Source organism: Triticum aestivum, chromosome 7D, assembly GCF_018294505.1.
Source record: "Triticum aestivum cultivar Chinese Spring chromosome 7D, IWGSC CS RefSeq v2.1, whole genome shotgun sequence".
In the NCBI taxonomy this organism is placed as follows: Eukaryota; Viridiplantae; Streptophyta; class Magnoliopsida; order Poales; family Poaceae; genus Triticum; species Triticum aestivum.
In genome coordinates this window covers 503,706,749-503,730,206 of record NC_057814.1, presented here as the reverse complement: position 1 = coordinate 503,730,206, position 23,458 = coordinate 503,706,749, and the positions used below count along the sequence as shown (strand labels likewise).

At 40.9% G+C, this 23,458-nt stretch overlaps 3 protein-coding genes across 3 annotated transcripts; 1 reads left to right on the top strand and 2 right to left on the bottom strand.

Annotated features, from left to right (window-relative positions):
* Positions 1-691: 691 nt before the first annotated feature.
* Positions 692-1,243, top strand: LOC123168727 (uncharacterized). Its single transcript, XM_044586597.1, has one exon. It carries the CDS (start codon positions 832-834, stop codon positions 1,030-1,032), a length of 201 nt encoding a protein of 66 aa, XP_044442532.1. The 5' UTR covers positions 692-831; the 3' UTR covers positions 1,033-1,243.
* Positions 1,244-4,641: 3,398 nt separating this feature from the next.
* LOC123164374 (putative B3 domain-containing protein Os06g0632500) lies at positions 4,642-8,584 on the bottom strand. Its single transcript, XM_044581815.1, has 6 exons — positions 8,390-8,584; positions 7,991-8,270; positions 7,367-7,431; positions 6,868-7,183; positions 6,326-6,516; positions 4,642-5,225 (listed from the first exon to the last, which is right to left on the bottom strand). Exons 1-6 carry the CDS (start codon positions 8,465-8,467, stop codon positions 4,989-4,991), a joined length of 1,167 nt encoding a protein of 388 aa, XP_044437750.1. The 5' UTR covers positions 8,468-8,584; the 3' UTR covers positions 4,642-4,988.
* A 1,220-nt stretch (positions 8,585-9,804) lies between these two features.
* LOC123164373 (uncharacterized) lies at positions 9,805-13,221 on the bottom strand. Its single transcript, XM_044581814.1, has 3 exons — positions 12,935-13,221; positions 11,940-12,272; positions 9,805-11,873 (listed from the first exon to the last, which is right to left on the bottom strand). The coding sequence occupies exons 2-3, from the start codon at positions 12,257-12,259 to the stop codon at positions 9,977-9,979; spliced, it is 2,217 nt and encodes a 738-aa protein (XP_044437749.1). The 5' UTR covers positions 12,260-12,272; positions 12,935-13,221; the 3' UTR covers positions 9,805-9,976.
* Between the last annotated feature and the right edge of the window lie 10,237 nt (positions 13,222-23,458).

Genomic DNA, 23,458 nt, shown 5'->3' with positions numbered 1-23,458 from the left:
AGCTGTCCTGCAAGTTGCGCGCGCGCGCGCGCGATTGGTTACGTCTGACGCAGTGTAGTGATCGATCAAGCACCGCATATATGGAGCTAGGCCAAATCCTGAAGAACGCTAATTAACAACAATATAAAACTGGCCCTGAAATGACCAAACGTATTAGTGACCCTAAGATGCCGGCTTATCGCCATAAACTTCAAAAGTTTCCCTTATCCGAACAGTCTCCTTCCTTATCTGAATTACATCATTATCCCAGAAAAAACATATTTTAGTATTTTCTAAAAGCTATTTTTCTACCTTAAAACGACGGGCTAGAAACCCAAAACGGCATTTCGCCACAATTATCACCATAATATATTCACGACACTTCAAATCCAGCGACCCAATCCATGCATGCATTTGCTGATTGTTCGTTGCTCCATCACCTGCTCTGTTCAGACGTCAGGCCTTCAGGTTTCGGAAAACAACAAAGCTGGCTGGATAGCAATCTGGACGAGCCGCGCCTGACGAGAGAATCGATCCTTCTCAGTGTGTAGTTTCACCCTGCACCGTCAGTCTCAAGAATCCTTCAGGTAGCAGGCACGTTGCGCGGGCGTCGCTCTCCACCGTCCGTCGGATCGCGGCGCGGTGCGGTTCGGAAGAATCCTGTCCGTCCAGCGGGACTCTCCCTCCCCTATAAATCGGGAAGGGCTGGGCTGGCAGCCCTCTCAACTTAAGCAAGACAGCAGCAGCAGCAGCAGCAGCAGCAGGTCGGTCCACGAGCTTGCCGGTGTCTTCCAACTTCCAAGAAGCAGCCTAGGTTAGGTAGCTTAGTTTAGGAGGAAGCCAGCTGCAAGAATGGGAGGGAGCATGTCGTGCTTCGGCGGCAGCGGCCGGGACTACGACGAGGCGTACGAGCAGCCGCGGCGGTCGTCGAGGAAGGTGCGGCCGAGCGACGAGGACGGGCTGTGGTACGTCGGGGAGCGGGACGTCGACAGGAAGGCCACGGAGTTCATCGCCAGGTTCCACGCCTCCGCCAGCTACGTCGAGGCTACCTAGGCTCGCTTGATCTTCTGCTGCTTCCGCCGGTGATCTCCGGGTCCGGCTACGTACCTCAGGCGCCCCGAGGTGGCTGGCCAGTCCGCTTGGTTAATCGGCCATTGATTAGTCTTGGTTATTATCTACATTAATCTTTGTGATTAAGGGTGTGTAATTTAAATATGTATGTATTCCATAAATAAGAGCAATGGTGGAGGCATGAGCTTATGTAGTCTTTGTTGTTTGAAAAAAGAAGTTGGTCTTTCAGGTGCATATACTTAATTTTCTGATATTTCAAGTCATCTAGAAAATAGTTATTTCAGAGTCGATGGAAGCATGCATATGCCTACAGTTGCACATAAGAGTTTGATGAACAACTCCCAGGTTGCGCGTCTCTAAGCTTAAAGTTGCTCATAATACATAAGATGTGCAACCACTTAATTGAACGTTAGATAAATAAAAACGAACTTCCAGGATCATTGATAAAATAACTATTTCTCATTCAAGTAAAAACATACACTCATATGTTGCTATGTACTTCCAGGAGTAATTCTAAATGTATACAGTTGCAGTGATCATATGATAGAGCCAATAGGGTTAGTGGCGAAGCCATGAAGATACTTGAGCAGGAGCAAGCCACAAGCCTAGTGAAAATTTTACAAACTGCACTCAGATATTTGGATAAAAATCATGTGAATAAGCTCCGAAACTGAGAGTAACAACTTCCTGATTTCAACTTTATTTGTTTGTGTTGTTATGGTACTGCAATTTACTCAAATTTTAAATAATGCATCTAAAATTTAAACGAACCCTCTATTACTATATTGTCCAAGATTTTTTAGCACAATCTCTGCAACACCATATGTAGATTCCTGATCAAACTTTTCGCAAAAAAAAGGTAGAAATGACATAAAACCAAAATGTAAACCTTGTCAAAATAGAACTATGTCTGCCATATAGTGGCAAAGCTCTAGAAACTATATAAATTGTGTGTCAATGTTGGTTTAGAAATGTGCAACTAGCTAGGTAGGTTTTGGATGTGTAGCAGCCGAGTTATATACTTCTCTATCTAAAGTTGGACACAACTTTTTAATAACTTTATACTTGATCATGCGTAACATGGTGAATTAGAAATAACAATTTAGACAAAGAGAAATAACAGACCAAAAGTTCAAAACATTGCTTGGGAAAATTAAGATGCATTTTGAGAACCAACCATTGGTGGAGTGGCTTGTGGGCGGTGTCCACCTAGCCACCAGGTGGCTGGCTAATCCACTCGATTCATATGTGAAAAAACATTTATTAGATGCATTACCCTTGGTTCTATTTTTATTAATATCACGAAATTGGCCCTTCACAATGCTGTGTCATTTTGTTTCCTCGTGTATATGGTATTTTCAGTGCAATGAACATATTCTACAGCTATATACCAGTCATCATTTTAGGTCCAAACCACAAAATGAAGCATTAAAAAAAGAAAATATGAGAGGTACGACGATCTTCTCCGACAAAAGCTCCATCATAAACATATCTATCGTGTTAGCTTGTCCCCATTTCATGTATAGTGGTATCTCACTATCTCATAGGGCAGAACCATGTTCCACCCTATTCGTGTAATCATGTTCCGCCTAGCAATGTGCCACATTACATCATTAACCAAGTTGCCAATAGTCACTTCAATGTTTTCGCTCATGATATCTCCTACATGCCGGCGCAAATTGGCAAACCTGATTCCAAGTTGTGACCACCCACTGTACGATGTTTGCCCATCAAACGTTTTACTTAAGATTCGTTTGCCTTCTTCTTTCAGCCCGCCATTTTTCGCATCGGTTCTTCTTTGTGGTGAGAGACATATTAGACAAGGATCATCTGCAATTTAGGCTCCCAAGATCCTGTGATGAAAATTATCCCGGCAAAATGATCGATCCTACTTAGAGGGATCACAAGGAATTGTCTCTGAGCTCTCATCCTTTCTTTCCATTAAACGCCCAAAATTCCCCCTCTAGCCGTCGTCAACTTGAGGGGTATCAAATCCTGCTATGGCAGATGTACCTTTCCCTAGATAAGAACGAGCCAATGATTTGTGACAATTCATTGGACCCTGTGTTGCAAAACAATCAAAAAAAGGTTGTTGCTTTAAACTAGTGGTGCCAAATCACCGGCCCCGGGCTGGATCCCTTTGTACCGCCTACATTCCCCAGTGAGACGCAATTAACAGTTCACCTGTGACTTTGACTGTCAATCTACAATTCTACGTGACCGGTGAATCTGAATATTCTCAAGAAATGGTGGAGAGATCGCTCCGAAAAAGCGAGAAATTCCATGGGCATATACCTAGAAACTAGAAGTTTCTTCAACTCTGCCATAGTATGAGACATCTGCAAGATTTTTCCTGTGCATGTATGCTGCTTGTCCGCAAAATAATAACCTGTGTATGTGCCTGCAACTATTGGCATGATTTGGTGGTCATGATCAGATCATCAGACAGAACTTTGTGCTAAAAAAAATCATCATTTGGTGGCACCCTGCTTATAGAATTCTGAAAAGATAGATGATCACAAGAAGGTGGCAAGGGACACTTCTTTTTTCCGTTGTCCAGCTTCCTTCAAATAGCCTCTGCGACGTTCTTTCTGCTTTCTTTTGTTGGAGGAACAAAAAGAGTGGAGAATTATTGTCATGACTTTGGGCAAGCATTGGACGGAGGAGAGCAATCTTTGCACTGTGCTGCACAGCTGTGGTGCGTGAAGGAGCCATCTGGGAAGGCCACTCTGTACCTTGCAAGTACCAGCTCCTTCCTCCAGGGAAAGCACACCAGGTTCCTGGAAAAAATTAACCATTGTAAATGTTATCCTTGTTATTAGGACTAAAAGAAAGCCAGTTTTTTATTAGTTAGTTACCTGGTTGTTCTGATAGTACAGGTACGATGGAATGGACTTTTCACCTAATAAAGGTTTTCCATTTTTCTGTTATGGAATGATTCTGCTAGCACAATGAAGCTAATAAATTATGTTTGTTGATTTCTGTCACCATAGGCACCACCTGGAAGCTAATAAATTATGTTTCTTGATTTTTGTCAGCGTAGGCATTAAGGAGAGTTCAGTGCACCAGACATGAGAACCTAATTCTCTTCTAATTTGGATAGCTCCTAACTGGCACAATCTTTACTGAAACAGTCGCGTAAATAGTCTTACCAGCAAATTGACAGGTGCTTGTCTACAGGCAAGATTTGCATTGATCTCTTTGCCCAAGCTGTAACCCGCGGAACTAAAGAAGGTAAGTAAGATTGGTAAGTATGTCAGAGACTCAGAGTTGTGTGTGATCATGCTAACCAGAAAAAGCCTATGATTCCACTCCCTAATGGCAAATTTAGAGGGCAGGGTGCCACTCTGAAGTCACACCTGAGCTTTTGCTTTTAACCAGCTGAAAAAGCTGCCCTGGGAATCGGTTCTGTGCCTACCCAACAAGCTCGTGTAGCATGTGCTTAGCTCTCTTATCTCTTCTGAAGCCTTAAACCTACGGTTCTCATTATCCATTGGTGTTTTTCTAGAACTTATGGACATTTTTTTTTTATCATCCACACACGCTGATACATTTCGCAGTCTAATATTTGCATAGACAGACGGTTAGTGCTGCACAGGAAATAGTTATGTTGGATATACATGTACTGACAATGCGGTCCATAATCTACCAGCATTCAACAAGCAGTGATGTTTCAGTGACCAAAACATAGGCTAACTTATCCACTGGAGCACGTAATAAGCTAAATACATACACTAATCTACTAGCGTTCAACAAACACAGATGTCACAGTGACCTAAACATAGACTAACTTGTCTACTGAACTAGTACTACCCAAATACCAAGCTTTCACATGGCAAATCACTAACCAAGAACTGTCATTGGCAAGTGACATTGGCATTGGTAGGCAAAATACTGGCACGATGTTTTGCTCGCACTAGTTGGGCATGATCAGAAGATCAGTTGATAACAACATGCCAGACCATTTTCTCGACGACCTTGAAGGTGCAGCGATCGCCTTCTTCTACCTCGTTGTCTCGGCAAAACCTTTTCCAGCCTTTCCCAGTTAGGTAGCCGTAGGTGTTGGCGATGTTGAAAGCTACTGGCCAAGATCTTGTGCTCTCCATGGATGTTTTAAGCTCGATTGTACATGCTCCTACGAGACCAATTGATGAGCAAAAGGTCCGTTTCACAGCCTGCATTGATGCCAGAATTTGAAGCTCTTATGAGATATATGTATAATTTTTTTCCCGAAAACTAGACGTCCAGAACTAGTCAACTACTATATATTTTTTGTCACATATAATACATATTTAGATAGTTAAATCGTCGACCTAGAACTACGCGAATGACTTATTCACCGAGACGGAGGTAGTAGTATATACTATATACTCCCTCCGTCCCAAAATAAGTGTCGTTGATTTTGGGACGGAGAGAGTAGTAAATGAGGTTTCTATATAGGACATAGCATTTCTGTGAAGTTTCTGTTGTGCACTTTAAACCAAGCTCAGATTTTTCAAACAAGTGCAAAGTGGCAGTAGATATTTTGCGTCCACGGCTCCACGCATACTACCTCGGACCTAAAGTGTAAGTCATTTTAGCATTATAAACCTTTCTAAGTTTGACAATCTATAAAGAAAGAACTACTAGCATCTAAATATCAAATTAAAATTAGTAGATTTATGATGAATTATATTTTTATAACATTTAATTATTTTTATGTAAGGCAACATGCTGGCACAGAAATTAATGGTCAAAGTGCCATGTTGAAGACTGTCATATCCCAAAAGAGTTGCATTTTGGATTAGAAGAAGAAATTGTAGACGGACTCAAGTATATACACAACTGCAAAACAACAGTAATTAGGTAGAAAAACACACATAATTCTGATTTTCAGAGCATAGAAGGACCTGCCTTGCAGTGGTCCAAATCATTAATTTAAGACTACACGCCAGGTCATTGTCACCATTTGGTGGAAGACATAATACAGGTATTTCATACAGGACAGACTAATTGATGTTGATAGTATCACAGTTCGTTGTTTGTAATAAAATACTCCCTCCGTTCGGAATTACTTGTCTCGAAAAGGGATGTATCTAGAACTAAAATACGTCTAGATACATCCATTTCTGCGACAAGTAATTCCGAACGAAGGGAGTAGGTCACAAATTGCAGGTTCAAAAGTTTAACGTGATGAAATACCTAGTACAAACATCTGTATGAAAAGTTTCTTATTCTTCGACAGTTATGTACATACCCAATAAAAGGAAATATAGAGAATAAAGGTAGTGCTCACAAATAATTTGGTAAGTGAAGAGCTGGTGATCTGCTTCGTAAATGAGTGCCCTCGCAGAACGCCGGCAGGTTTGCTCTGCGACTCGACCTTCTTAGCTTTAATTGCAGGAACCGGTGCAGGAATTGCGGAAACCACTTGTCTGTTGTACTTCCTTTTCTTGCTGACAGTTGCAGCTACAAGCTGCTTGGCACCTGCACAATTATATTTCACATGAGAGAAGATTCATACAAAGTCATGCGTCTGGAACAAAAGGAAAATTCATACAGAAGTGTGCAGGAGTTTCACATGAAAAACAGTTCAATTCTTTTTTTTTATGTGAAAAAACAGTTTTGCGTCTCCCCAAGCTCTAGTGTATTTTTCTGTTTTTTGGTGTTTGTTCTTTGGTTTTTACTCGATTTTTCCCAATTAACCGGACATTGGGTTTTTGGGTCCAGGTTTCCTTATAACTGGATCATCTCGATTCTTCTTATGGAAATTGCAGGAACCCCCTGCTGTAAAAAAAACAGCTCAATTCAGGCAAGAATGTATGTATTTCGCCTTACTTTGTGGGAGCGCAGTGCTTGGTCCATCTGCCTCATCAGCTAGGTAAGGGTACTCCTTCATACACCCATTCGGCAGGAAGACCTGAACCGAAAACGACATGTTAACTTCATACCGGAACAGCAGGATGTTCCCTTGAGAGAGATCATGCGCCGTCAGAAACTCTGCCCAAACTTCACCATACAGCACGTCCGATTGACGTTGATCTAGCTCGACTGGCCATAACTTCCCGGTAGGGCCAATGATCAAGGCTTTTTGGCTGCTTGGGCAACTCTCAAGCCCAATCAAGTGCTGCTGCACAAACTCATCAGGGATTGTCTGGAAGAACATTGGGAGCAAAAAATGAAGCACATTAGTTTTAAGTTCAGAGCTTGTCAAGTTGATAATATATAGTACTACTAGCCTAGGTTTATAGCTATCCATTTCTGATGAGAGAAGCAGATTAATATATTCCCTGAATAAAAAAAGAGATAAAACTAGCCAGCTAGCTATCTTGCTCACCATCTTCTCCCAATCATCCGGTCGAAGCAACTTGATGAGCCGAGGCCTGGTCTTGGACGTCACACCTACGTACCAATCACAGATTGTTACAAGGAGATACAAGTTTTTTTTTCCAAAAAATATTGCTATGGCAGGAGGAGGACTGGATGAGGGATCTAAGAAATATCATCTTGTTGGGTGGGAAAAAGTTTGCTAGCCAAAAGATGGGGGGGGGGGGGGGGGGGCAAATCTGACGTTTTTCATTTCATGGCAATTTATGTTGGCACGATGATGGCAAATTAATTTTCAAGCACGGCAATTTACTGACAAAAAATAAACTGAGGCAGATTTGCCGTGCTCGCCAACTAAACTTGTGGAGAACATAATTTGCCATGAAAAAGTTTGATTTGCCACGGTCAAAAACTGACGCCAGATTTGTAGTGGAGTTCAAGAATTATGAGCTTCCTAGTAGAGCCAGGGGTGTTTTTGTGGGTGTTGCGACAGTAATTTGGAGCCCAAGCTCCTCGATTCGAAAAAAAAACACTTGAAAATGAGTACACATGAAATTGCTTTATCCTCCTTTTCAAAAAAACAAACAAATGAAATTGCAGGGTTTGTAACGCATTATGCGATGAATGAACCTGCCTGCGGGAGGAGCGCAGAGGCGCACGAGGCAGCAGGCCGGGTCGAAGGCGGTCAGGGTGGCCATCCCGCGGCGCTCGCGCCGCAGCACCACGGACCACCCTTCGCCGATGCCGTTCTTCCTGACGATCTCCGGCCAGCCGGCGCCCAGCCAGCACGCCACCCCGCCGTCCGGTCGCGGCCGCACGCACAGCTCCACGCGCCGGGGCTTGCCAAGCAGGTCCACCACGTGCACGTCCCCGGCGCCGGCCGCGAGCCGCGCCGCGAACTCCCAGGGAACGCACTGCAGTCACAGGAAAAACACAGGAAAGCGGCAGAGGGAGCCGGTCAGGAATTGATTGATGTGATAGAGCGGAGGGGAAAATAATGGCGGTGCGGCGGAGTTTGGCGTCAGTCACTGACCAGCTTCTGGAGGCAGCTCGGCGACAGCACCGGCGCGGCGAACTTGTACCGTGGTTGGCGGCGGACGGAGAGCGCCATGCTCTGGCGGTGACGTGCTGACGGTGATATCGCAATGAATGCGCTGCTTGGCTGGTCGCTGCGGTTCAGTTCAGTGCTTGTGCAGACAGAGACTGCAGATAGTCACGTGGCGGTAGGAAGAGGAGGCAGGAGACGGGCGGAGTTGGGTGTGTGACGGTTGCCCGTTGGAGTTCCCGAGGAAAGGGAACGGTGGGCCGCCACGCCAGGCTCTCCGGTTGCCGGCCTTGTCTCTCCGGTTACCCGAGTAGTGCGTACGAGTCCATGTTAGCCATCTCTGGGTCTATTGCCTCTTTATAATTAAAAAAAACATTTTTTATAGAAACGAATTTTGGAAGAAAAAAAACCTATTGCCTCTTTATAATTTAAAAAAACATTTTTTATAGAAACGAATTTTGGAAGAAAAAAAACTAAGAAAATTACATGCACGGTTGATTTTTGTAAAATAGAAGAACGCGGGAATAAAAGTAAATAGTGTGTGCAAGCAATTTTTTGCTCATGTTCAATCACACAAGGGTTTTTTTTATTAAAAAAATCAAACAAGGGTTCACCTACATTTGCAGATTCTGATGTTAGTACATACTATTGTTATTTCAACTCGTTGGTTTTTACTGCAAACTCATGGATAACGCGCTGGAGCAGCTCTTGGTGTCTACCAAAGAAGTTACATTCATGTTGCGGGTATTTTTCGTAATGCCCGCAAGAATTGGCCTCTATGATGCCAACAGGTGATGTTTTCTTGACAATTTTATTGCATACAAAGTTACAAGTAGAGCGGATTCAATACATCACACTAGACAACTAGACAAGAAGTACTGCTCCCCTTTGGCTGTGATGCCCGGAATCCAGGTTATAGCGCTTTTTGTGCACAAAGAAACCTAACAGGCAAACTTATGGTGAGGTGTTTTGCGAAAACCCATGCAGCATGAGATGAGTTACTTAAAGTCTACAGAATTATCAAAAGGGCCAACATCATTGCAGCAACATCATGCCAAACGACGACCAAAATCTCTGACAGAAGGATCACCGTCAGTTCAGAGGCTGCAATGAAGGCTCTTCTGCTTACAAGCAGCAAAGTATTATCCCCAGAGTTTACAGTCCAAGTACATCTCATCTACAGTAGCAGCTAAAATACATAAAGATAGCAAATAGACTACCATATCTCGTGGTAAATATGGCCCATGTGCACAAGAAACAAGAAATATGCTTCAGGCATAATGACAGGTAAAATGCGCGAGCATTATGAACTGCAATTCAAATGCTCTGAAAACACAACCTTTAAGACAGACGCACGGCAGGAGGAAGGTAAATACAACAGCAATAGACTGGGCATCGGAACATGGCAGAATTTCCCCTGTTTCTCTAATGGTGCACATCACAATGTTTAATTTACTAAACAAACGTCGCTAGCCTAAGCAAAACAGTGAATAATACAGAGCAACTTGGAGCTAGAATCAACTACTATGCCGCAGGTTCCCAAAGAAAAATAGCAGCGTTTGCTTACAGGGAACATCAAGAGCAACTCTCCACCTTATTGTGTACATCGGAGAGCTCAGCTGGTGGCAAGGCGGGCAAGGCTTCGCCGCTGATAGGAATTTTGCAAGTTGCTTTGTTGTGACCATAGCCTTTACATCTGCTGCAGCGCACTGCCCTTTTAATTGTGATGCGCGGATCAGCTGGTTTCTCTTTCGGCCTGCCAACCCGTCGACGAGTTTGAATGGGGAATGGTAATGTCGCTGGACTCGGAGAATTGTCCGTTAAGGTAACATCAGGTATCGGATTAATGGACATTGAATAGGTCGAGCGGTAGCTTTTCGTCGTGAAATACTCCACACAGAAGTCATATGCATACCTCCCAGTGCACTCAAATACTGCAATTGCATGCATGCATGGCAACCCAGAAACATTCCACTTTCGGCAGGTGCAGTCACACGTCCCAATGTTGACAACATTAACTGAGTCATCGCATACCTTGAATAAATTACCGTCCCCATCACTTTCTGTGGGCATAACATTGAGTGAGTGAGCTTTGCTAACTTCTTCCTGCAATTTCTGGTTAGCTACAGGCGTTAATCCGTCAGGCCATTCATTACAAGACTCTCTGCGTGTGTACATCATCTCCATGAGCTTGCATCTTATTGTGTCAACCAACTGCACAACTGGAAGCTCATATCTTGTGGGGATCCAGTCAACAACAGTGTTGGAAATATTACATGAATACTGACCATACCGCGACCCCATGAAAAGGGCATCTGACCACCGCTCAGGTTTGATCTCCAAAAGCCATTCAGCAAGCTTATCAGATTCACTTTTAATTTGCTCCATATACTGATTGAACTCGTCAACTGTGCATGAAAATATGGCCCTCTTAAGAAGCTCAACCATAGCATCTCTTACTTCTTCAGTCCACGCATCATCCAATTGCTTCTTAAATGCTTCAATAAGAAAGTCCATGCAATATCCATGATGACTGTCAGGGAACACCAATGGTACTTCATCCCATAATCCATTTTCTCCATTAGATATGAATGTTACGTCATGAGATGCCGACAGTGAATATTTTAGTTGCTCAAGAAACCAATGCCAATTTTCACGGCTCTCCTTGTCCACTACAGTGAATGCAACTGGGAACACATCGCCTTCCCCATCAACTGAAGTAGCAGTCAGTAACTTCCATTGCTTATTCGGTTTTGCAGATACTGCATCAAGGAAAAGGAGTGGTCTGCACCCATGCTCAAAACCATAAAGCGATGCATGGAAGGCAACAAAGAAACAGAATTTTGAATCTTCCATAGTCACTACTGTTGCCACACTTCCAGGGTTTGTTTCCTTAATCCTTTCACAAAACAATGGTAGCTGGATGCATGCCTCATCATGTGCGCTATAAAGTTCTCTCTGAGCAATTGATCTTCCACGCCAAGCCTGCGAGTAATTTAGGCACAGTCCATACTCCTGTTGGAGATCATTTGCAATGTCTCTTGGCCTGTAGTGTGGGCTATCACGTAACTTTTCCTTTATAACACTAGCAACCCATCGCTGTGACGCCAAACGATGACTTTTCACAGTTTCAGATTCACAGGTGTGTGTTTCAGACATTTTCTTGATCATGAAATCTATGTTGGCAGGAGACTTGGAAGCATGTATCCGCCATGGGCAATCTTCACCAGTACATTCCGCAGTAACACGAGTTGAGTCATTCTTGATAAATCTGTAATGGAACTTATGTGCAATGGCATACTTATGCAAGGCATCCCGGAAGTCCTTAGGACTTTCAAATACTTGGCCGACTCCAGTGATCACATCCTTCCACTCTGTGCACACCTTTTGTCTCTTAGACCCATCCGGAGTTGTTGGGACAACGGCAATTGCATTTGTAGGAGTGGCGGAGTCAGCAACAACGCTCTTTGCACTGTAAATATTTAATTTGTCATTTTGGCAATGCAAGTGAAAAAACAATTGATGTTCAGAAAGGTACCTGTTGTCGACCTTCTTTATGACATAAATGTATGTCGTCTCCGACTCTGCATGGAATTCAACCATGCGATGTAGGTCCTTGTCATTGGAAATAGAAATCAAGGTTCTGTTATTCTTGGGGAGGAAATACTTGAACAAGAACTGGTCGACTTTGAGATTATTAAGCGTTGAAGATATCTCATGCTTAAATGCACTGAAAGTCCAGTCACTTTTGACAAGCATTGCATGTGCCTCTCCACCAGAATAGGACATAAGCCCATCAGCATCTGTGGTGAATTCGCCACCTATCTGAAGGACAGCCACAATTTGTCCCGTCCCCATGAGCGGCTGTCTCCTAAGAAGATGAGATGAATACAAAAATTAGGCAACTGTATAAGAAGTAGAACAGAGCTTTAGCCAGCAAGGCAACTTTGAGTAGTAGTTGCTCAGTTTGGTTGTTTGAGCATTTTCTACAATAAGGAAATTTTCCAAAAAAACAACTTACCGCAAAGCTTTCAAAAATTAGGCCATTGCATTTTCTACATGAAATTTCATGCAAGGAATATTACGAGGGTGTACATGGTAACTCAATCAACTAGAATTAGGTAAGGGTGATTCTCTGTTCTTTCCCTTTTACGAAGGACAGAAAAGGCGACTTAACTGATCTGACATGTTAAAGTATGACCAAATTGGTGGGTGGTCTGGGAGCAAGGGCTGTACACATAAGGTTTAAGCACACTAGTTCAGTTTTTCACTCCTGGCTCCATAAAGCATGAACATGTGCAAGTACAGGGCATGATATATTTGAATTGAGGGCAGAGCAAATCACAGAGGTCACGGCAGATCACCAAGTCAGGGCTGAACCAGGGATGCTAACAAATTGTAAAAACGACAGTGTTCCATGCGTTTTGCTTTCAGTGCTCGCTTGATTTCACCTGATTTTCGCATTAGTCGTGGCAATTGCAAGCATAGACAGTACCAATAAAAAAAACTGGCAACCAATCCAGGCATAATTACCAGGAAACGGCTTGCGGTGGTGGGTCTCCGGCAGGTGTGGGAGCGAGGGCGTGGGCGAGGGCGGCGGTCCGGCGGGTTCCCGGTAGCGGAGGCCGCGCCGGCGGGCCCCAACCTCAGGAGAGTACGGCGGAGTCCCGGCGAGGGCCGACTTGCGAGGTGGGTGGCCGGCGGTGGCCACGGGCACAACTCCCCGAGACTCGAGAGATGAGGCGGTGTGTGTCTTGTCCGCGGCTCTGGATCTAGGGTTTCCGCGCTCGGCCCTACGTGTCAGGCACACGCCGTGGGGTACATACGGTTAACGCAATGTACTCGTGCACACGTGCCACGTGCTGCGGTTTGGCGATCCGAGGGCCGGGCTTTTGGATACCCGGCCACCCTGCTCACCATATTGGCCCAAGAAGAAGAAATGCGCCGTTGCCGTGCGATGAGGATTCGGCCCACTTGGCGGCCACGCGTGACCCAGCAGGAGAGTATAACGGCCCTCGGACGGACTACTGAATCCTACGTGGCTTACGCGAGATGGTAGGAAGTCTCGCTGAAGGTTCTACAGAAATTGGGACCAGGGACATTGCCGATTGATAGCCACTTACTTAGCCCGCGTCGCATTCGTGGTTAGTAGAAGGGGCGCATCCTACTTCAGGCCATTCGAGCCGGTTTTCTCTGGTTTTATTTTCTTTTTTGGTTTTTGTTTCTTCTTGGTTTTTATTTTTTTTTTGCATTTGTTTGTTCAGGTTTCTTTTTTATTTTCATTTTTCGTTTTTTCTTTCTTCTATTTTTTCTTCCCTATTTTTTTAATTTGTTTGTTCGATTTTATTATTAACTTACTTTTTTCGTTTATTTTATTCCTTTTTTGGTATTCTGTTTTGGGGTTTTCATTATATATTTTTTGCATAAAACATTTTTCTAATACATGTCTATATAGTTACAATACAAATTATATATATATATTGAGGATTATACATGTCTATATATTTTTAATACATGGTCAACATTTGGCAATGGTTTTGCTTCAGGCAAACTATTTTGGAGGTCCGTAAAGCTGCTGATCAGCGATGGAGCCGCGTCGAGCTCGGGTGAAGAGGTGATCTGTCTCCTTTCCCTTAGTGGAGAGGGCCAGGCGCTGGTTTTTTGCATAGGATTATTCTATCTTTTCAGTCCTGTAATATCGATGTTTACGTGGCTTGTAACTGAATTTTTATGTTATTAATGAGACATGTATTACTACGCAAAAAAAACATTTGGCACGGCCCATTTGCAGGGCCTTATGCGTTTTTTTTGTTTCTTCTCTGTTTTATTAATTTTTTCATTTGTTTGCTCGGGTTTACTTTTTATTTTACTTTTTCGTTTTTTCTTTCTTCTATTTTTTATTCTCCATTTTTTTCAATTTATTTGTTTGGTTTTATTATAAACTTTTTTTCGTTTATATTAACTTAATTTTTATTTCATTATTTTTCGGTTTTCATTTTTTGTTTTCTGTTTTTCGGTTTTCATTATATTTTTATACAACATTTTTCTAATACATGTCTATATTTTTCCAATACAAATTTAATATACATTTTTAATAAATGGCCAATATCTTTTCTATTGTTTTTTTAACTTTTTAAAATGCTTGATGAAAATTTTCTGATACACACTCTTAAACTTTTTTTAATTCTTTCTATTTGTAAAAAATTACCAAAAAGACATTGAAAATACACTCTCAATCATATTTCTATTAACATTTTTTGAATACATGGTCAGCAATTTTCCGATACACTCTCTTAAACTTTTTTCGAATTCTTTATTAACATTTTTCAAATACAAGAATAATTTTTCTGATACATGAACAACATTTTATCAATGCACACGTAACATTTTCAATTTCTTAACAAAATAATTTTTAAATACAATGTAACACATGGTCAACATTTTTTAAAATACATTTAACATTATTCAAATGCTTGATTACCATTTTTTAAAGGGGAAAACTAATTTCCTACCGGCAGGAATTTAGCGACAAGCACGAACAACTCGCGCCTCGTCCAATTCATCCAGACGCTCGAAGACTGTCTTCGGGCTGCCTTATTTTAATCTCGAAAAAGAAAAGTTGTGGTCCTCTAAGCGCCCTCCTGCACACCCCATGCAGTGCACACATGCAACCGGCTTCTCTGCTATGATTAAGGCTGCAAACCCCGTGGTCCTTCCCACATGCAGTGCACACATGCAACCAACTTCTCTGCCATGATCATTGTTCAGGAAATGGTAACTGTAGCTGCTCGGTTGGCCTGGTAGTAGTGGTTAATCGATGAATCGGCCTATTAACTGGATTAATCGATTGACCATTAATCGATAAATTAAGCAGGAATTGCCAACAAATATCTAGTTATTTTATGTAATATACCATGCTCTCATTCTCTCAAATATGTAATATACCAAAATATGCTACTGTTTGGTCGAACCCTAACTATTGAGGAGCGATAGGGGGACGGGAGGGGTTACAGGGGAAATTTTTGGGCTTTGTTTGTCCACAAGTTAATGGGTCAGCAACGATTATTCGGCCTAACAACCAATTAATTGGTCTAACTGGTCAATTAATCGGCCTGACAAGTTAACATGATGAATACGTGTTCGATCACCTTACGAGTAGTGATTAATTGACCAATTAACTGATTAATCACATGAATTCTTGAACAGTGGCCATGATTAAGGCTGCACACCCGTGGTCCTTCCCACATGCAGTGCACACATGCAACCGGCTTTCTCTGCCATGATTAAGGCGCAAGCGGGTGCTACAGTACCTACCTTTAGGCTACGTATCAATCATCAGATGGCTTGGGCACAGTACGAGTGCTACAGTGCGCCCTGCCATGCCTTCTGCATTTTTCACTGTAGAGTCTCACAGTAGAATATACTATAGCATCCTGCACATGAGCCAGTTCCTCTCTCCAATGCATGCAACACCTTCCCTTGCATATCAAGCTGCAGTTTTTTTACTCTACTAGAAAAATACTTTTTGCAAGGGCATGCTGTGAGGCAACGCACACACTAGCTAACTGATACGTCTTCGACGTATTTATAATTTATGAAGTATTCATGTCATGTTTACAACAATTCTATATGATTTTGGTATGATTTGATTAGAACTAATCCGGACTGACGCTGTTTTCAGTAGAACCACCGTGGTGTCATTTTTTGTGCAGAAATAAAAATTCTTGGAAGGAGCTGAAAATTTACGGAGAATATTTTTGGAAAATATAAAAAATACTGGAACGAAAAGATGTCGAAGAGGAGTCCCGAGGCAACCACAAGGGTGGGGGCACCCCCCTAGGCACGCCCCCTGCCTTGTCATTGCTACTTCTTGAGTTTGCGTTGGTTTTTCCCTTGAAGAGAAAAGGGTGATGCAGCAAAGTAGAGATAAGTATTTCCCTCAGTTTGAGAACCAAGGTATTAATCCAGTAGGAGACAACGCACAAATCACCAATACCTGCACAAACAATCAAACAACTTGCACCCAACGCGATAAAGAGGTTGTCAATCCCTTCACGGTTACTCGCAAAAGTGAGATCTGATAGAGATAGATGAAACTAAACAAACAATAAAGTAAATATTTTTGGTATTTTTGGTTTATAGATCGGAAAGTAAAAGATTGCAAAATAGTAGATCGGAAACTTATATGATGGAAAATAGAGCCGGGGGCCATAGGTTTCACTAGAGGCTCCTCTCAAGATAGCAAATAATATGGTGGGTGAACAAATTACTGTCGAGCAATTGATAGAAAAGCGCAAAGTTATGACGATATCTAAGGCAAAGATTATGAAATATAGGCATCACGTCCGTGTCAAGTAGACCGAAACGATTCTGCATCTACTACTATTACTCCACACATTGACCGACTCCTGCCTGCACCTAGAGTATTAAGTTCATGAAGAAGAGAGTAACACATTAAGTAAGATGACATGATGTAGAGGAATAAACTCAAGCAATATGATGTAAACCCATCTTTTTATCCTCGATGGCAACAATACAATACGTGTCTTGCTGCCCCTACTGTCACTGGGAAAGGACATCGCATGATTGAACCCAAAGCTAAGCACTTCTCCCATTGCAAGAAAAACCAATCTAGTTGGCCAAACCAAATTGATAGTTCGAAGAGAATTACAAAGATATCAAATCATGCATAAAAGAATTCAGAGAAGATTCAAAAAATATTCATACATAAGCTGATCATAAATCCACAATTCATCGGATCTCGACAAACACACCGCAAAAGAAGATTACATCGCATAGATCTCCAAGAACATTGAGGAGAATATGGTATTGAGAATCAAAGAGAGAGAAGAATCCATCTAGCTACTAGCTATGGACACGTAGGTCTGTGGTAAACTACTCACGCTTCATCGGAAGGGCAATAGAGTTGATGTAGAAGCCCTCCGTGATTGAATCCCCCTCCGGCGGGATGCCGGAAAAGGCCCCAAGATGGAATCTCAGGGGTACAGAAGGTTGCGGTGGTGGAAAAGTGTTTTTGTGGATACTTCTGGTGGTTTGGGAATATATGTGAATATATAGGCGAAGGAATTAGGTCAGGGGAGTCACGAGGGACCCACAAGGTAGGGGGCGCACCATTCCCCTTTGTGGCCGCCTCGTGGCTCTTTCGACTTGATCTCCAAGTCTCTGGGGTGTCTTTTGGTCCAAGAAAAATCATCACGAAGGTTTTATTCCGTTTGGTTTTCCTTTTCTGCAAAACTCAAAAACAAGGAAAAAACAGAACCTGGCACTGGGCTCTAGGTTAATAGGTTAGTCCCAAAAATAATATAAAGTAGCATATTAATGCATATAAAACATCAAAAACAGATAATATAATAGCATGGAACAATAAAAAATTATAGATACATTGGATCAAGCATCCCCAAGCTTAATTCGTGCTCGTCCTCGAGTAGGTATATGATAAAAATAGAATTTTTGATGTGGAATGCTACCTGACATATTTATCCATGTAATTTTTCTTTATTGTGGCATGAATGTTCAGATCCATAAGATTCAAAACAAAAGTTTAATATTGACATAAAAACAATAATACTTCAAGCATACTAACAAGGCAATTATGTCTTCTCAAAATAACATGGCCAAAGAAAGCTTATCCCTACAAAATCATATAGTCTGGCTATGCTCCATCTTCATCACACAAAATATTCAAATCATGCACAACCCCGATGACAAGCCAAGCAATTGTTTCATACTTTTGAAGTTCTCAAACTTTTTCAACTTTCACGCAATACATGAGTGTGAGCCACGGACATGGCACTTTAGGTGGAATAGAATATGGTGGTTGTGGAGAAGACAAAAAGAAGGAGATAGTCTCACATCAGCTAGGCGTATCAACGGGCTATGGAGATGCCCATCAATAGATATCAATGTGAGTGAGTAGGGATTGCCATGCAACGGATGCACTAGAGCTATAAGTTTATGAAAGCTCAAAAAGAAAACTAAGTGGGTGTGCATCCAACTTGCTTGCTCATGAAGACCTAGGGCAATTTGAGGAAGTCCATCATTGGAATATACAAGCCAAGTTCTATAATGAAAAATTCCCAATAGTATATGAAAGTGACAACATAGGAGACTCTCTATCATGAAGATCATGGTGCTACTTTGAAGCATAAGTGTGGAAAAAGGATAGTACATTGCCCCTTCTCTCTTTTTCTCTCTTTTTCTCTCTTTTTTGGCTTCTTTGGCCTCTCCTTCTTTTTTTATTTCCTCACATGGGACAATGCTCTGATAATGAAGATCATCACACTTTTATTTACTTACAACTCAAAAATTACAACTCGATACTTAGAACAAAATATGACTCTATATGAATGCCTCCGGCGGTGTACCGGGATGTGCAATGAACCAAGAGTGACATGTATAAAAAATGATGAAAGGTGGCTTTGCCACAAATACGATGTCAACTACATGATCATGCAAAGCAATATGACAATGATGAAGTGTGTCATAATAAACGGAACGGTGGAAAGTTGCATGGCAATATATCTCGGAATGGCTATGGAAATGCCATAATAGGTAGGTATGGTGGCTGTTTTGAGGAAGGTATATGGTGGGTGTAAGGTACCGGCAAAAGTTGTGCGGCACTAGAGAGGCTAGCATTGGTGGAAGGGTGAGAGTGTGTATAATCCATGGATTCAACATTAGTCATAAAGAACTCACATACTTATTGCAAAAATCTCTTAGTCATCGAAACAAAGTACTATGCGCATGCTCCTAGTGGGATAGATTGGTAGAAAAAGACCATCGCTCGTCCCCGACCGCCACTCATAAGGAAGACAATCAAAAAATACCTCATGCTCCAACTTCGTTACATAACGGTTCACCATACGTGCATGCTACGGGAATCACAAACTTCAACCCAAGTATTTCTCCAATTCACAATTATTCACTAGCATGACTCTAATATCACCATCTATATATCTCAAAACAATCATAAGGAATCAAACTTCTCATAGTATTCAATGCACTTTATATGAAAGTTTTATTATATCCCTCTTGGATGCCTATCATATTAGGACTAAATTTATAACCAAAGCAAATTACCATGCTGTTTAAAGACTCTCAAAATAATATAAGTGAAGCATGAGAGTTCAAAATTTTCTATAAAATAAAACCACCGTCGTGCTCTAAAAAGATATAAGTGAAGCACTAGAGCAAAATTGCCTAGCTCAAAAGATATAAGTGAAGCACATAGAGTATTCTAATAAATCACGATTCATGTGTGTCCCTCTCAAAAGGTGTTTACAGCAAGGATGATTGTGGAAACTAAAAAGCAAAGACTCATATCATACAAGATGCTCCAAGCAAAACACATATCATGTGGTGAATAAAAATATAGCCTCAAGTAAAGTTACCGATAGACGAAGACGAAAGAGGGGATGCCTTCCGGGGCATCCCCAAGCTTAGGCTCTTGGTTGTCCTTGAATATTACCTTGGGGTGCCTTGGGCATCCCCAAGTTTAGGCTCTTGCCACTCCTTATTCCATAGTCCATCAAATCCTTACCCAAATCTTGAAAACTTCACAACACAAAACTCAACAGAAAATCTCATAAGCTCCGTTAGTATAAGAAAATAAATTACCACTTTTTGTACTATTGTGAACTCATTCTTTATTTATATTGGTGTAATATCTACTGTACTCCAACTTTTCCATGGTTCATGCCCCCCCTGATACTACCCATAGATTCATCAAAATAAGCAAACAACACAAAGAAAACAAAATCTGTCAAAAATAGAACAGTCTGTAGTAATCTGTAACTCCAAAAATTCTGAAAAATTAGGACAACCTGAGCAATTTTTTTATTAATCTTCTGCAAAAATAATCAGTTTTTATTACGCTTCTGTTAAAAATGAGAATTGTTTTCTTGAGCGCAAAAGTTTTTGTTTTTCTGCAAGATCAAATCAACTATCACCGTAAGCCATCCCAAAGGTCTTACTTGGCACAAACACTAATTAAAACACAAAACCACATCTAACCATAGGCTAGATCAATTATTTATGAAAAACAGAACCAAAAAGCAAAAAACCAATATAAAATTGGGTTGCCTCCCAACAAGCGCTATTGTTTAACGCCCTTAGCTAGGCATAAAAACACAAATAGATCTAGATATTGTTATCTTTGGTATGCAATCCATAAGTAGCTATCGTTATAGATTCATATGGCAATTTAATTTTCTTTGTTGGAAAGTGTGCCATGCACTTCCTTAATGGAAATTGAAATCTAATGTTTCCTTCTTTCATATAAATAATTGCACCAATCGTTCTAAGGAAAGGTCTACCAAGAATAATAGGACATGTAGGATTGCAATCTATATCAAGAACAATGAAATCTATGGGCACATAATTCCTATTTGCAACAATAAGAACATCATTAATCCTTCCCATAGGTTTCTTAATAGTGGAATCCGCAAGATGCAAATTTAAAGAACAATCATCAAATTCACGGAAACCTAACACATCACATAAAGTTTTTGGAATCGTGGAAACGCTAGCACCCAAATCACACAAAGCATGGCACTCATAATCTTTAATCTTAATATTAATCTTATTAGTAGATTCCCACTCATCATAAAGTTTTCTAGGGATAGAAACTTCCAATTCAAGCTTTTCTTCAAAAGATTGCATCATAGCATCAACGATATGTTTAGTAAAAGCTTTGTTTTGATTATAAGCATGAGGAGAATTCAACATGGATTGCAACAAGGAAATACAATCTATTAAAGAACAATTATCATAATTAAATTCCTTGAAATCCAAAAGAGTGGGTTCATTGCTACTTAAAGTTTTGACCTCTCCAATCCCACTTTTATCAATTTTTGCGTCAAGATCTAAAAACTCTGAATCATTGGGACGCCTTTTAATGAAAGTTGACTCATCTCTAGTCCCATCAAGATTTATATTGGAAAACAAAGATTCAATACGAGTCACATCAATCACTTTAAGATCTTCATCATTATTTTCATGAAAACTAGAAGAACACGATTTTACAAACTAATCTCGTTTAGCACGCATCTTAGCGGTTCTTTCTTTGCACTCATCAATGGAAATTTTCATAGCCTTGTGAGATTCATTGATATCATGCTGGGTGGAATAGATCTAAGTTTTAAAGAATCAACATCAAGATAACTTCTATCCACGTTCCTAGGCAAATCATCAATCTTAAGCAATTTTTCTTCAACCAAAGCATTGAAATTATTTTGCAAACTCATAAATTCTTTAACACTATTATCAAAATCAGAGGGCATCTTATTATAATTTCCATAAGAATTGTTGTAGGAATTACCATAATTGTTAGAGGAATTACTAGGAAATGACCTAGGATTAAAATTACCTCTATATGCGTTATTACCAAAATTGTTCCTACCAACAAAATTCACATCCATAGATTCATTATTATTTTCAATCAAAGTAGACAAAGGCATGTCATTAGGATCAATAGAAGCACTCTTTCTAGCAAATAATTTCATAAGTTCATCCATCTTTCCACTCAAAACATTAATCTCTTCAATTGCATGCACTTTTTTTTACTAGTGGAAGATCTTTCGGTATGCCATTGGGAATAATCTTCTCCTAAAGTAATTTCCATAAAAGTACCTCCCGCGGCCGAATCTAAAAGATTTCTAGAAGCAAAATTCAATCCGGCATAAAAAATTTGTATAATCATCCACAAATTCAAACCATGAGTAGGACAATTTCGTATCATCAATTTCATCCTCTCCCAAGATTTTGCAACATGTTCATGATCAAGTTGCTTAAAATTCATAATATCGCTCCTAAGGGAGATGATCTTAGCGGGAGGAAAATACTTGGAAATAAAAGCATCTTTACACTTATTCCATGAATCAATATTATTTTTAGGCAAAGATGAAAACCAAGTTTTAGCACGATCTCGAAGTGAGAACGGAAATAGATTCAATCTAACAATATCATTATCCACATCTTTTTTCTTTTGCATATCGCACAACTCAACGAAATTATTCAGATGGGATGCGACATCTTCACCAGGAAGGCCGGAAAAGTGATCTTTCATAACAAGATTCAGCAAAGCAGCATTAATTTCATAAGATTCCGCACTAGTGGCGAGAGCAATTGGAGTACTAATAAAATCATTGTTATTAGTGTTGGAAAAATCACACAATTTGGTATTCTCTTGAGCCATCGTGACAAAGAAAGCAATCCAACACACGAGCACACAAAAAGCAAACGAAGAAGACGAACGGAAGAGGGGTGAAGAAAAGGAAAATCTTTTCGAAAATCGTTTTAGAAGTGGGGGAGAGGAAAATGAGAGGCAAATGGCGAATGATGTAATGCGAGAGACGAGAGTTTATGATGGGTACTTGGCATGTCTTGACTTGGCGTAGATCCCCCCGACAATGGCGCCAGAAACTCTTCCTGCTACTTCTTGAGCTTGCGTTGGTTTTTCCCTTGAAGAGGAAAGGGTGATGCAGCAAAGTAGAGATAAGCATTTCCTTCAGTTTGAGAACCAAGGTATCAATCCTGTAGGAGACAACGCATAAATCACCAATACCTGCACAAACAATCAAACAACTTGCACCCAACGCGATAAAGCAGTTGTCAATCCCTTCACGGTTACTTGCAAAAGTGAGATCTGATAGAGATAGATGAAACTAAACAAACGATAAAGTAAATATTTTGGTATTTTTGGTTTATAGATCGGAAAGTAAAAGATTCCAAAATAGTAGATCGGAAACTTATATGATGGAAAATAGACCTGGTGGCCATAGGTTTCACTAGAGGCTTCTCTCAAGATAGCAAATAATACGGTGGGTGAAAAAATTACTGTCAAGCAATTGATAGAAAAGCGCAAAGTTATGACGATATCAAAGCAATGATTATGAAATATAGGCATCACGTCTGTGTTAAGTAGACCGAAATGATTCTGCATCTACTACTACTACTCCACACATCGACTGACCCCTGTCTACATCTAGAGTATTAAGTTCATGAAGAACAGAGTAACGCATTAAGTAAGATGACATG

What these genes read in the sequence shown, in the direction of transcription:
- LOC123164374 (XM_044581815.1), bottom strand. Translation starts at nt 8,467, where the DNA reads ATGGCGCTCTCCGTCCGCCGCCAACCACGGTACAAGTTCGCCGCGCCG. An exon ending in AAGCACTGCGCTCCCACAAA is followed by an intron (nt 6,517 to 6,867) that starts GTAAGGCGAAAT and finishes ATAATTGTGCAG; the next exon opens with GTGCCAAGCAGCTTGTAGCT. An exon ending in CTTCACTTACCAAATTATTT is followed by an intron (nt 5,226 to 6,325) that starts GTGAGCACTACC and finishes GCATCAATGCAG; the next exon opens with GCTGTGAAACGGACCTTTTG.
- LOC123164373 (XM_044581814.1), bottom strand. Translation starts at nt 12,259, where the DNA reads ATGGGGACGGGACAAATTGTGGCTGTCCTTCAGATAGGTGGCGAATTC. An exon ending in ATAAAGAAGGTCGACAACAG is followed by an intron (nt 11,874 to 11,939) that starts GTACCTTTCTGA and finishes AAATATTTACAG; the next exon opens with TGCAAAGAGCGTTGTTGCTG.
- LOC123168727 (XM_044586597.1), top strand. Translation starts at nt 832, where the DNA reads ATGGGAGGGAGCATGTCGTGCTTCGGCGGCAGCGGCCGGGACTACGAC.